Raw genomic sequence first — 14,645 nt, forward strand, 5'->3', positions numbered from 1 at the left:
GGAGGGTGAGCGTGCAGATCTCCGAGAGAAATTGTTCGAGAAATTTCTGGACCCCTCATCCCTGCTTTGAACTCTTCTGTCCGCCCCCCAACATGCATTTCGCTTTTGTCACGTTGATCCATCACTTGCCACGTTACGGGTTCCGGGGGGACAAGGGGAAAAAAAAATGGCCCAGCGCGTTTACCCTTGAAATGTCGCCGCCTTGCAGTGTGACGTCTCCACCTGGTTGATTCATGGGTTATGAAAGAGGCAACGGCAGCAGAGATGAACTGCGACCCCGAGCCATGAAAGACTCCCGTTAATGAGAGCATGTGGCAGGAGTGCGCCGGTTGGCCTTCCCCTGGAAGAGCACTCCTTTGATTTTATTGGGCTCTGGATACGAAAAGGCGGGTGGTGCTCCTTTGAATGACTGAGAAGAGAAAAGGAGCGCGGTCGTTTATTTTGCCTTTGCTTCCTTCGGAATCAATTGGAGGGCAAGAGCAGCCGTGTCCTGTCTAGCGGGCCTCTGGCGAGCCGTCTTGAGGACTCGCCGACGCCACCCGCTGGTTCCGTGGAGGCTGGTATTGTTTTCCCCTCTCTGGTCGCCTTCCCCTGGCCATGCCAGTCCGCAACGGGGAGCAAGCCGTGCCGTGTGAAATGTCCGCACCATTGCTTGGCTTTGACGCGAGGAGGTCTGCCGGCTTGAGAATGGCAATCTTTTTGAGCGGCCATGTCATTAGTGTGTCTCGTTATGTTTTTTCCGGCTAAGGAAGCGTCTCTTCACTGCTCGTTTTAGCCACTGAGGACCCCCGCAGTGCGCGACCCCTCCTCGTGCGACTGTCTGCAGAGTAAGATGACAGCGCTCCTCCTTTACAGAACCTGCGAGAGGGAGAGGAATCCTGGGTTTGGATGTGTGCCTGACCATGCATGAAGCAAAAGCTGTTTCTGTTTCATTTTTAGTCGTCTGCGGAGCATGTGCGCAGATTTCACACCAATAGGGAGATGTTTAAAGAGACTGTCTTTTTTCCTTCCTCCACAGTGCTTGTGAGTGGTGTACAGACAGGTGCTGCTGTGCCTGGCAAAAAAAGAAAAAGTAACAGTAGAAATTAAAATGTTGGAAAAAGAATCCTTCTCCTTCCGTTCATAACAGGCTGGTGTATTCCAAAAATTAGGGCTGTGCCCAGATTTCACACACTAGTCCTTTAAAATAAAACCCAGCAGGTTTTGAGTGAAGCCAGTTCTGACAGCTGAGATATCCATGTGGCACGTTATGCCTGCCAGTTTGTGTTCGGCACAATGTGGTGTGAGGGTGTTTGTTTTCCATCTCCTGGAAAGGAATGGGAATGTTAAGTTGTTCGAAAAACTCTCCCCCGGTTAACTCATGGCTTTCGGGAAGAGATCCTGGTCCTCCTCCCTGTGGGATTTCCCAGTCCGCTAACTGGCACGTCTTGTTTTTCAGCGGTAATGAATTAAAAATGTAATGAATTCAATCAAAGCGTCAATTGGGTAAATAAGGGCTGAGGCTGTATGAAAACTGGCAGGCACAGGGGTCCTCCGGGACTGGGGGTTAAAAAGCGCTGCTTTAGGGATATTGCTTGACGGCCGACACTTCCACACAGTCCACACCCTGAGGCAGCGTTGTCTGGCGAGGGTGGGCCAGGTGTGGTAAGGAATACGCTTCACAGCCGCTCAGCGCTGTGTGATCCCCTGTCAGTCCCTGGGCTGTTTCCCTTTTTTTGCACTTGTGTAGGCGCTTGCTTGCGTTGTTCTGTCCCTGCACTGAAGCTGTCACACAGCTAGAGCGTCAGGGGCGGTTGAAGGAGGGATGTCCTCCTGGTTTTCCTCAGAGCTGTGCATTAGCTATGACCGTAAGGGGAAGGGTTGCAGGAAAGAGAGCACAGGCTGTGCAGTCGTATCTTTCGGGGCATCTTAATCAGATGACAGGCCTGACGAAGAGGAAGAGCAGGAGAAGCACAGAGACGCCAGAGCTCCCCTTTACCCCTGACTGGGTGTTTGCTCAGTTGGTGCCTGGCTGCGTTCTGCAAGCAAGTGGCCGTATGTTAGCTTTACCAGTTAGGCTGGATGCAGAGCTATCGTCTATCGTCTAGCTGTAGACACGGTTAATCTCTCCACAATCCCTACATTGCGTGCATGGTAATCATTTGGTTTTGCACATGCAGGTTTTTGGATAAAACAAATGACTGCCTCTAGGTTTCAACGGAACACTTAAGCTATTATATTAAGCCTGTGATGTCATGATATGCTGAAGCCTTTATTGTGTGTTTGCTCAAGGATTTGAGGATCTAAAACTGTACACATGAAAACCCGACTGAATTTACCATTCTTTTTTTTAGGCTTATTCTCGATTTGAATGATGCTTCAGCACCCCAGATTGAAAGATCTCTGCATCACAGTCGTAGTGGGGGTTTGGATACAGTGCAGCTGTTCCCCATCTCCAGGCTGCGCCTTCACGTATCTCTAGCTGAATCACTGAAATATGTCCCGGATTCCTGCATTTTCCCCTCCATCCGTTTTATAACTGTTTCATCCCATTCAGAGCCTATCCCAGCAAGGCGGGAGGCCCTCAAAGTCCTGCAGTTTTCTGAATCTCAAATTGAGCATGAGCAGGCACTAAAGATTATTTCTCTGTTTTCATTTTCTCTAAAAATAAACAACATTATTAAATGCAAAACAGATTACCTTTCTAGAAAGGGTTCAGCCTATACAGGGTCCAGGCAGGTGAGGTCTTTGTGTCTTTTTAAAAAAAAAGCTGAAGCCTGAAGATCTATTTAAGAGTAATTAATCACCTGTGTTTTTAGATTTATTGTCCCAAATGGCAATATTGTTGACTACAACTGTGTCCCAGAGAATAAACTACTCACAGCCAATTTATACAGTAACTGTTAAATCTAACAGCATCATTTTACTATATATATAATAATAAAATAAATTATGTGATGAGCTCGGGAGACTGAATTTAGTTTTAAAAAAAATGGAAAGGTCATTTTCTAAACTGAAAATCTCTGCCAATTTTTGCACGTGGGAAGTTGCTTCTAGGAAGTGAAAAAGGCTGTGGGGGCAACTTTTGGACTAGATGCAACATTTCCGTGGTGAAGCTGCAGTTTTTTTATCGCCTTAATATAGTAACCATTTGGGTTTCTGTTTCAAAAGTGCAAAAGGTTATCTAAGCCACATTCCTTCAAGAAAAGGCAGCAGTTCGTGGACTGTGAACGAAGGGAGGACTTCAGCACAGGTTGCAAAAATGACTGTTTCAGAGTTTGCTTTTTAATGACTAAATTACAGCCCCTGAAACTCATTTTTCGGTTTATTGCTTATGAGATGCCAGTGGCAAAACGAGCCCTATGGTTTCAGTTTCTGTGGCACATAGTCCACTGGGAGGAATGCCAAGGAGCCAGGTTAGAGAAAATGAAAACTGTGAACAGTGTAACACTTAGGGCTTGGAAGAGTTAGCCAATAACCTCATTGCAAGTGAGCAACCACAAACAACACAACATCGTTCCACATTCTTCTGTTAGTTTTTTTTTGCCTGCTTGTAATGGTGAGAATCATGGCAAAACAGTCCAAACACGGTTTCAAATACTTTATGAAAATTCTAGTCTGTACCACTGTACTGTCATTGAAGTACAGTTACAATCTGGAACATGTCATTTCTTAATTATGACACATTAGACTGCTGTGATCGCTGAATTTTGACTATTGGATAAACATCTTTGCTGTATTAAAACCTTACAAATGCAAATTTTTCTCTTTGGTGTGATACCCTTGATAATTTCTGATTCAAATTAAAGTTCTGCCTGGTAGTTTTCACAGGAACTTTTTCAATATACAATAACATGCAGATTAATTTGAAAGTGAAATTTGCACTCTAAATCTGTTTTTTTTGTAACCATTAAGCAATCTAAACTCATTACCTTCCTGTAACAGTGCGAAGATGCAGCAGAGTTTCCTTCTCTGGCATTGTCATGATTTGTTTTTTCATGTCGAAAACATTAGAATATGTACTTCGTCGAAAGCCGAAGTACAATCAGGCGAAATCAGACGCCTCTTGACTGCCAATATTTTGTTTTTTTTATTTAGTGAAAGACCTGCTTATCATTGTGACCATACAGTAGCCAAGTTACACCTGTAGTGTAACAGGAAAAATACAATTATAAGAAAGATCTTGAAAGATAACAGTTGTTTTACACTTCATTTTAAATCTTCACATAGTGTTGAGATTGTTTCTGAAATGTCTGGGCCATTTCCCAATAATCTAAAATTCCTAATAGTCTAACAAATAGGTTTTTAATTGTTTGAATCCGAATACCAAAGTAAAAAGCATAATATCTACCTGCTCTCCTCTTTTCCATTTCTGTGTCCTGTGGAAAACTGGTGAGGAGTCTCTCTAATCTCTAAAAATTAGGAGTAATTCTACAGAGAAGGGGAATCTGTAAGTTTTCTTTTTCAACAGCCTACAGTATATCCACTCGGAATTGGTTTAACGGGACCAGTTTAACAGCATCTCCCAGCTCTTCAGGTGCTGCTGCTGTAACACTTATGACCCAAATTTTTGTTTTTGTGATAGTCATATATTGTAGGAACTCTATCTTTGATAGAAAACTTGCTCTCATTTAAAATATAATTCAGAAATATTTCCAAGCAGCAGGACTTAAAAGCCCCAACAGATATCTCTGCACCCATGTGGAATATTGGTTACAGGAGTGTCGATTGATTGTTTTATTTAAGGCGTGCACATATTGTTTTATTAGGAGCATGACAATATCAGATTTATATATTTTTCAAGGAAGGCAAGTGAGATACATTAATAAAATGAGTATTCATATTATTCATACCCTCCAGGACTAGAGTTGGACAGCTCTGTTTGCAGGAGGACCGCAATTTCAGCGTCTGATTCTGTCACCACAGACTGTTCACCACAAACCAGAGCAATGTGCCTCTTCACCATGGAGACTGTGCAGCCCCGACAACATGAAAATGTGTAAATAAGGATTAGAGGGGAAAGTAAACACTGTGCTTTCTCCCAGGAACTTGCTACAGGTTCAGCAAAGAGCAGAACTGCGCTGAGACTTCAGGACGACCTTTAAACATGACTTGATTCTTCACGAGGAGCAAACTCCCAAGCTGTGTGGTGGAGTCAAATGCCAAAGCTCCGGGGAATTCATGATGGGTATCGACTGGGTTTTGGTATTGTTAAGGAACAAACAGCCTGCACCAGGCCACCTATAGCTGTCCCGTGCCTTCTGAGATATTGAAATGGATATCAGAAGCCCCAAATGTTACAACGTGAAAGGGAAATAATGTGAGCAGGAATTGGATTTGTGGTTCAGTGCTGCCTATTACACATTTAATTTTGAGGAAGTGAAATTAATCACAGGAACTTAAATGGCAGAGTGTAACAAATCTTAAACTGACAGCAAAATTTGCGACCTGAGTATTGTGGTGATTTAACGTGAACTAGACGCAACATGCTACCGTGGATCCTGAGAAAATATTTTCAATAATTAATCTTACTAAGTACTATGTTCTCCGTAATGTTTGGTTTACAAACAGAGGGCCTGCTTTCCGCAGAAGTAATGTTCATTTCAATCTCACACAAGCAAGGCCGCTTGGGCTGAACTGACATCGCGTGTCTCCGTTAACGTGATTTCTGTGGTTGGAGCCCGACTTGCGTCAAGGTAGAGCCAGACAGAAGTAAGCAAAACCAGGGGCAGAGATTGCAGTGACCCTGCAGAAACTGTAGTTTTAAATGAAGCAAATCATCTCTGATGACTGTTATTGAGTTCTGATATATGCAGATAAATCACTTGTACTGTAATTGCAGTTTCAGGGAAGATTGCTTTCCCGTCATTAGTCTTTCTGGAAACTTCTTTTGTACTGGTGCTTTTTTTTCCTGCTAGATTTATGTTACCATCTAGAAATCTGGGCAAAGAAACAAACTGCAATATCGGCAGTTTTCTGAATCCAGATTATGTAGGTGTGAGGAGTGTAGCTGATTACACTGAAATGCAGGGGCAGTGGGAGGGTTAGAAGGTGCTAACAAAATAAGAAATGTCCTGGCAGCCTCTCCCAACATCTCTTCAATACACAGTCTGGCAGAAACAACGTATTTGTTATTAACTTGACAGTTAATAACTGAACTGTTCCAGCGGTGAGCAGGGTGTTCATTGGTACAAATTATTCTCTCTTTATGTATATATTTTTGGATGGATTTCTACCAAGCAAGCGATAAGAAACAAAAGTCACGCTCATGTTTTGTGACAAACTTAATATCTGGGCACTCATTGTAGCTGCAGTGGTGATGCAAAAACTACTTTGTAGCATGAATTCTACATAGAATTTAGAATTGCCTGTCTTGTCACTCAACCTCGATAGTAGTGCTTTCATGGAAGAAAGTTTTTTTTTTTCCCACTTTTAGATTGGAGTTTATCAACTGAGCCAGTGCTCATCCATGGCAGACTGTCAGTGGTTTGTTTGCTATCTTGAAAAATGATGCCACAGATTGTGACTTGCTATTATCTGACTCCCATATAAGTATTAAACATATTTTCTTGCATGCTCCTTTATCCCTTTATGAGTAACTAACGGTGTTCGACACCACTAGTGGAATTATTCTGTCAAGATGAGTTAAAAGGTGTCTTGTAGCCTTTATGTTCGGTCATATTGTTTTCAGGAGGATTAGTTAATGAATTGCTCGGTGAACCATTGTGCTGCATCTTCTGTGTCGTGTGCAGGGATTCTTTTTTTTGTGGAATGCAGCACCTTGTTTTATTTTACAAGACATTTTCATTAGCTCTCCTACCCACAAGTGGTGATTTTAATCAAAGTATGGGAAAAAATACTGTATACACGAACCAAGTGTCTCCTTCACCTCTGCTACCTTGACTCTGTCTATTCCACGTCCTAAAAAAACTGTAAATGCCTCAGTAAGCCCCTCTCTCTTGCCCACCTTTGACTCTCTAGATCCCTCCTTCACCTCCTCTCCACCCTTTAGCCCCCTGGGTTCCCTTCTCTCTCTGTGTGGGGGACCTGACTTCCCTGACCTGCAGCAAGGGGGCTGGGCCCTAGCCCAGTGGCTTTCAGCTGCTTTCTGAAGCCAATAAACATTCCCACACGGATTTTCTCATCGGGCGAGGTTGTTCCTGAACCGAGCTGCCTAGTTGAGGCTTGTTTCTGCTCTCCAGCTTGGTAGCTCTGCCTGCTCTGCCACTGTGTGAATCGAAGGTCAGCCATCAAGCCTGGAGCAGTGTCTTGAGAGCATTCTGTTCATTAGCCAAAAACTATTCGTTCATATCTGCGAAAGCTTACATTTGTTTCACTAGTTTAATGACAGTGCTTGTTTGATACAATGACTCTGTGTTTGTTAAAATTACAAGCACTGTGTCGCCCATGCTGTATATTGGAAAGTGACTAATAGTGGCTTTCAAAGACAAAATTCTTGTTGGTTTTTGAATAACCTTGGTCAGACCTGAGGAACCAGGGAGGTTCTCTCAATTAGAGCATCTCGCGCTGGGGGCAATATGTTCCGGTGCCTGACGATGTCATAATTAAGGTAATTAACTGCTTAATTAATTGAAGTGGCCAGCATGATCCAGTAACCCAGTAACTGTTCCTGGCGCCTTTTATTCCCCAGCTATGTCAGAGGAGCGGAAACACAAGTCCGCGTGAAGACGAGAGACGAGTGTTTCCTCTCCGCAGGGAGGTGAACGCCGAAGAGAAAGATCAGATCTAGCGCTGGTGTGCTGATGGATGTGTCGCACTAGCTCACTTTTTTTTTTTCCTCCTGCAGGTCATTTTTGAGCGGCATGCGGCAAGTTCTGTCTCGTGTCAGAATTCGTGGGATGATGTTATGAGCTCGCCCAGTTTTCCGTAGAGACAGTCCACTCAGGGAAGTGGCAAAGGTCAGAACAAGAGGTTTCTGTAGAAGGGAGACGCAGACTCCAGATTCCAGTGAATATAGTGCTTCCAAAGCAGCTCAGAGTGGCCTTCTCCAAACTGCCCAGGCTAGTCCTTCACTACCTCCCTGCTGTAAATACGATCTTAAAAGTTTTGTTTTTAGTGTTGTTAATAATTGTTATATCGGCTTTTGACTATACTTGCTTCTTATTTTGACAGGGTAATAGGCACAGCTCTTGATATGTTTTGCAGTCAATTACTCTCATTTACGGCATGGAGCACATTTCATCCCGAGGGATACAAAAGCACTTTGCACTTAGGAGGGGACCTACTGAACTTTATCCACTACTGCCATGCAGCTTCCATCTGGGTGACGGAGAGTAACCATTCTGCAACAGCAGCCCCAGGCCAGGTAGAGAAGGGAGACATTGCCAGTTAGGGGATACTATAGGGAGGCCAGATTCTACAAACAGTTGAATTTGGCCTGGTTTCTGCAGACAGCACAATATTAATGCCTGTATGGCAGGATCTCGAATTTTGAATTAGCCCGGATCTCATCTGGAGGACACCTCCTGCTCAGTGTGTCCTGTCACCATGCTGGTCCAGAAGAAAGACGGATACCTACTGGAAATCAGTAACCAAGTAATCAGTCTCGCAACCAAGTACTCACTTCCTTTTACTGTCCCAGATGGGAAATTGGCTTTACCGCAAAAGACATAACACAACACACAATAGAGTTAACACAACACGAGTCCATTAACAAACATGTATGCTGATAAAGAAAAAAAATATTAAGTAAAATGTAAAATCAGTTGACCAAATTAAGCGGGTTAATAGCTGTGGGAATAAAAGATAACCTAGTTCTGTTACATTTGAAACTAGGTGGTCTAAATGGAAGGAGCTCAAACTCATTGTGCAAGGGGTGGTTATGGCAGTCAGTGAGTATATTGGCCTATTGCACTTTTTGTTTGACGTAGTTGGTCCGAAAGCAGTAGCTGTTGTGCCCCAGTAATTGTGGTGCCTACGTTCTCAGTCCTGCTCAGTCTGTTTTTGTTGTGTGTGCTACCAAACCAGGTTACCGCAGTGACCAGCCCGACTTGCTTAGCCTCTGAGATCTGTTAAGATCAGACTAGAAGGTGGTAGTGCTTTTGTCATTTCCTGAAGAAGTCATTCAGTCAGATGTGTCGACACACCCTGGTGTGTTGAATGAAAGAGTACAGAGATATGGAACAAGAGATAATGCAGGATGTCGCCTTAAACCGAGCAGTTTCTGTGCTTCAAGGAGCTGCACCCTAGATCTTGCTCTGTTGGGCTTAGGGTCTGGCGATACCGATTCTGTGTTGGGTTACATTTTAGATTCAGGTCCAATACAGGGGGTGAGGGATTGTTTAGTACTAGGAGTGCATTAAAGCTTCAGAAAAAAAATTGAGACCACTTTAAAAAAACATGTGCATCACATTTTATTGACACTCTGTGGATTAAAGCCAGCCCTTCTAGGTTAGGATGAAATATGCACAAAACAAAGCTGGCAGGTCATTCCTGTTTGGGCACATTTTTGCACGTCCAAGTGAATCAGTGCTATACTGAGTTAAGCCTTATGGATAGCATCACATTTTCTTTACTCAAGCAATCTCCCTGTAATGGCCCTGTAATGCTGTTTTTAAGTCTTTAAAATTTTATAAAACATTCCGTTCACTACATGTGTGATCTAATATAAAAAGGAAGCACTTCACAAAAATGCTGTTTGAACCCTACTCCCATATCTTAAATCTATACTTCTGATTATTGGCACTCTGAAATGACTTTGATGACCCTTAGTATAGAACAAGTTCAGCATGGGTTTATTCCATTCTGAAAAGTATAGTATAGAATGTGTTCCAACCCACTAGAGAGTAAAAATCCTCCTGTGTAAAGAGAATCGTAGCTGCAACAGTATTTCCCCTCCTGATATTTACTCTTAGGTTTTGGGCATGGAAATGTTTGCTCGCCTTCTGCATCAAGAATTAATGGCTGGGGTGGCTCTTTCTTACAGAGGCGTTTACATGATCGTGTGAATGCTGATTGTTGGATTATAATACAGCCGAGTTCCAGGGGCCTTGGTGAGCAACTAGATCAGGGGTTCGAGTCTGGATCTGGGCACAGGCCAACCAGGAAGAGGCTGACCACCGCTGTGGGGAGGGGAGGGAGGGATAGTTGGGCAGGGCTCTCTGTCACACAGCGCCCCCTGCAGGCTCATGCTGCTATCAGAGAGGGTGAAACCCCTCCTCTGGTCAGCCCTGAACAACTGGCAAGAGACATGGAAAAACACAGCTGGCTATTTCCAATCCCGTGGGTTGAGCAAAACATGAAAATCCCAGATTAGAAAGTTTTTTTTAATAAAAAGTTCAATTCTGTTATTCCTGCTGTGATTCTGCCACTTTCCCTCTTACCTGCTGTACTTGAATGAGTAACCATGTATGCTAACCATCGTTTCCGACGATTCCTTCCCCAGAACACTGTCTCGAGGTACGGCTGCCAGTTCCGAGGAAACTCCCAGCACGACGCGCTGGAATTCCTGCTCTGGCTGCTGGACCGAGTCCATGAGGACGTCAACTCCTCTCCCAACAGCAACGGCGGCAAGACCAAAGCTACTGGGAAGGTAAGAGAGTCCCTGGTTCCTAGAAGACCACCTAGTGACAGAGAGCAGGCTGTCACCATGAACACGGGCACCCGTATCTGTTCTGCAGTAGCTTAGCCTCTTTCAGGAATGTATGGGAGTGCACAAGATGCCCAGATGTAGCCCGCTGGGACAGCTTAGTGCATGAGAAAGAGAAAGCTTGACACGTATGAGCTGAAAGCTGCTTCTCCCATCCTCGCCCAGTGACTAAGGACTGCTGGTTTGTTTAACAGGCAGACACCATTCCTGCATTGCCAGATAAATAATTCAGCTTCTGTGCTACTTTTACAAAAAAAAACTGCAGCGCTGTAGTCCACAGCCGCCTAAGCGCAGACAATGCATCCTCTGCCAGTGTGCAAGTATGCGCGAGCATGTCTCCTTACAGTGCGAATTCCATAGAATGCTTTCACAAAGCCTGGAGGGATACAGTTGGGCTGTATGCATGCCGAAAGGCTGGGTGGCAACAAAATCAAATCGCGGAGCGCTCTGGAGAGTGCCATGCCGAGGAATTGTAGTAGGGGGATTGTTCTCAATTAAAATGCCGTGCCTTCCATGGGGGCCTGCTGATTTCTCTTTGCAACTGGCTGGCCAGCTGCGATTGTGCCCTCCTGGCTGTTTTATCTCGGCTGTGAGAGGCGGAAATGCTGGCGCCCACACTCCAGGGACTCACACATCTTCAGGATTAGGTTTCTTCCAGGCTGGGCAGGCTAAGAACTGCTGATACCAACATTCTGGATGGTGACGACCCTTAAGATCTTTTAAATATATTGCCGATGGAATAAAGAATAAAATGATGTAATTGGATGATGTTTTCCTTGCATTTTGGTGCTGTGAAACACCTAAATAGTTTCCGTAAAGCTGTTAGGGAATTTATAAGCACACAAATAGAACTTAGAGCTGTTTATTCTTTATTAAAATGTTGTTGTTTTACTCCTTTTTTCAGCATGGAATGTGATGCAATAACCTCCTTTCAAAGAGCAAATCTTGGTTTTTCTTAAAGCTTCCCTGCAGGACCTTACCTGTAACTTCAAAAAACCTTGCATTGATTTTGAAAAATGCAAAAGCTTAAGCATTTTGAAATCTCAAAGCAAAAGCAGAACTATTTAGAAATTAGACCAACTGGAAAGCTGCACCAACTTCAAACACTGGGCCGTTGCCTGTGCTGAATACTGTGGAGTTTTTCAAACACGCAGTGAAAGAATAATATTTGCCTTGTGAGAAAAGATGGCAAGCCACTTAGAAAAAGCCTTATTAGATCTGAAACAAGTGAGTGTAAATGAAAATAAAAACTGTGTGTGCCCCTTTCTTGTTACTTGGTTGGGTGCCTTAATGAACCAGATGAAATCCTATGCTGTGTACTGAATAGAATAATGAGGGGCTGTATTTTGCTTGATGAACACAGGTCTCTTTAGATGGTCTTCCTTCAATACCTGAATAGGAAACTCTTTCTCAGAGGAGGTCGTGCTGCTTTCCATTGCCTGGCCTGCATTCACAGCTCTTTCTGAGACCAGGTCCCACTGTGTGGAACATTCATGCTTGTTTCCCAAACCAATCAAGGGTTTCAGTTTTCTAAAGGAAGTGATTTTTTTGCTTGTTTGTGGCCAAAGCTAGCATTCTCTGCCCTGGCTAATATTCTGTGTTCAGATGCAGGGACTGATTTTTTGAACAATTAATCCCCCTTTACCTCCCTGCCCCTACCTTGAGATGGCTAATTCTACAGTTTTGTAGGAAGTTCGAATGAGGTCATAGAAGAATGGACCATTTTCAGTTGTATTCTTCCTATCTTGCTCTTTTGATTGCTAGTGACTAATTGATTGCAGATTCTCATTTAGGCACTTCTCTAAAGCACATTGGAGTGACAGCTTCAACAATCAGCCAAGGCACTTAGTTTCAGATGCCAGGACTCTCTGAATAAAGAAATGCCTTCTATTTCCAGCCTTAAAAGCGTCGACCTCTTAATTTACACTTGTGACCTAGACTTTGTGCTTTAATGCGGATCTGGAAGTGATCTCTGTGATCAAACTGATGTTAGGACATGTTGTAGGTGTGTCTGCATGCTCTTTCGGAATCCAGATTGCAAAGTTGCATGTTCACACCAGTCTGTACTCATCAGAGTTAAAGATCCCTTCAGGTTTGGTAAGGTGGCAGCTTCTTCTCCTGTAAAATAAACTCCCATTCTTGAGATGATTGTAGAGCAATTTTCCTTCCATAAAAAGGCTTTCAACTGTACAGGAAAAATTCCAGAAGTAGCCATTGCCTACTTGGTGGAAACAGTTAAGAATACAAAGAATGAATTTCCGTTAGAACTTTGTAGACCGACAAGCAAAGGGTGAAATAATCTTTTTTTACCACGAGAGGAGGTGACAGCAAACCGAAACCCGATGACATTAAAGATCAATTGTGCTTTCTGAAAGAGGCCGTGTGTAAACCCTGGTATTGTTCTCTCTGAATTCAGGTGGTGAATTACATTCTCACTCCTCCCCCTGGTTTGTTGCCTAGTGGGGCTCCTGGTGCAGTATGGGTACTGTGCGTTACCCATGTGGTACTTCTGACAAGGATGAAGTGGGACCTTCTATGTGTAAAGAGGTTTGAGATCCTTAGGGATGAAAAGCACTTTATAAGTCTAAGGAATTATTATAATAGGCTTAGTGTGAGAAATGGAAAAGGCTGAGCTCTTCGGCTGTGGTTAAGGAGATGGTGCAGGAGGCCAGGCAAAGAGCTGAGTCTGACTTCTGTCTGGACAGAATCCCAATTTTGCCTGCGTTCGCCTCTTGAGACTGGCACACCGTTAGTGTGAAAAGGTGCCTGCGCTGAGATGAAAGACTAGTATAATAACAGCCGAAAGATAATCGTATCATCCCAGGTGTTTGAAATCGATTTGCAAGAAAATGTAAATACAGGTGGTGAAATGGTTTCTCTCTACAAGCGAGGCAAGTAGAGCTGTAAAAGAAAATGAGATAAAAAATCAAAGGGGGCTAGGAAAACTTTCAGGTATTCTCACTTTTGAAGATGGATAGACAGCTCGTGCAGCAGGAGCTAATTAAAGTGGCCTTCCAGCATTATTCAAGAAGAGCGCTGTCACTTTGGCAGCGTGTTTTTTTTTCCCCCACTGCTTCAGTGTTCGGTGTTGTACTGCAGATGAACAAACCTTCCCTGTCGAATAGTTTTGAAGCTGCAAATAGCTGGAGGTCCTTGCCGTCTATGGAATAGAAATCTGGACCCCGCAACTTTGCTGAAGTCCTCAGGTTTGCTAGGAGGCAGCTGCCTGCCAGGGACTGCAAGGACAGATGATATAGCAAGAGACTCGAATTGAGCCAGATGGTGGTTGGAAGGGGTGAGAATACTCGCAGAGGCAAAACACAAGTCTTCCAGTTACTCAGGCTTGTGTAGGAAAGACGCTTGAGCATGTTTTTATATATGATTTTTGATCCGTCTCGGTATAAACTGTGACATCTTCCGGAGTTATGGCTGCTAGTTTTCCAAGTAAAGTTCATCTCCTCTGGAACTAAGCAGATGACAGGCTGATATTGTTCCAGCCCCGGAGTGCCTGACAGCCAGTGAAAAGCCCTGAGAGATAGGAGGGCTCCCCCTACTGGTTGGCAAAAAACACAAACGGAACTAATGGTTATTTTGGAGCTGTGGCATATTCTTTAACACTCTAGACTGTGATTTATATTCAGGGAGTTGAAGTATTTTGTGAAAGTTCCTGACATTCACAAATATTGGCATCTTATTGCAATTTTTTAGATTTCAGTTTCACTGCGCAGTGAACTAAGGAATAGGCTACAAAAGCATTTGAGACCCCAGTTTTCAAGCGTTTTTGTGTCTGGCGCCATTACAAGATGCAATACAATGGAGCATATGAGGTATCAGAGCAGGTGTGAGCCTGTCTGTTCTACAGAGCCCTCATTACCAGAGCATCGGCCTGTGTAGCTGTGATATACAGCTATACCAAACAGACTTTTTAAATTGAAGTAAACAGCTCTCATTTTCCTCTACGGGCAAGAGCAGAGCATTTGTAACTCATGCTTGGATGGAGTGTCCATTTGAATGATGTGTAGGTCAAGTGCTGGGGAACGGTTCTGTTCAGGTATGG

The 14,645-nt window shown here is 43.7% G+C and overlaps 1 protein-coding gene across 6 annotated transcripts in view; it reads left to right on the forward strand.

Annotated features, from left to right (window-relative positions):
* The window catches only part of usp43a (ubiquitin specific peptidase 43a), a 142,834-nt gene that overhangs the window by 6,751 nt on the left and 121,438 nt on the right, over positions 1–14,645 (forward strand). For all 6 annotated transcript variants that reach the window (XR_001479425.2, XR_001479424.2, XR_001479426.2 and 3 more), the window contains exon 2: positions 10,385–10,531. Coding sequence is in view for 1 of the 6 variants with exons in the window: in XM_015356133.2 (XP_015211619.2) it covers positions 10,385–10,531 (147 nt within the window). In the remaining 5 variants the exon portion in view is untranslated. The remainder of the gene's footprint in view (positions 1–10,384; positions 10,532–14,645) is intronic.

Source organism: Lepisosteus oculatus, chromosome 9, assembly GCF_040954835.1.
Source record: "Lepisosteus oculatus isolate fLepOcu1 chromosome 9, fLepOcu1.hap2, whole genome shotgun sequence".
Lineage (NCBI taxonomy): Eukaryota > Metazoa > Chordata > Actinopteri > Semionotiformes > Lepisosteidae > Lepisosteus > Lepisosteus oculatus.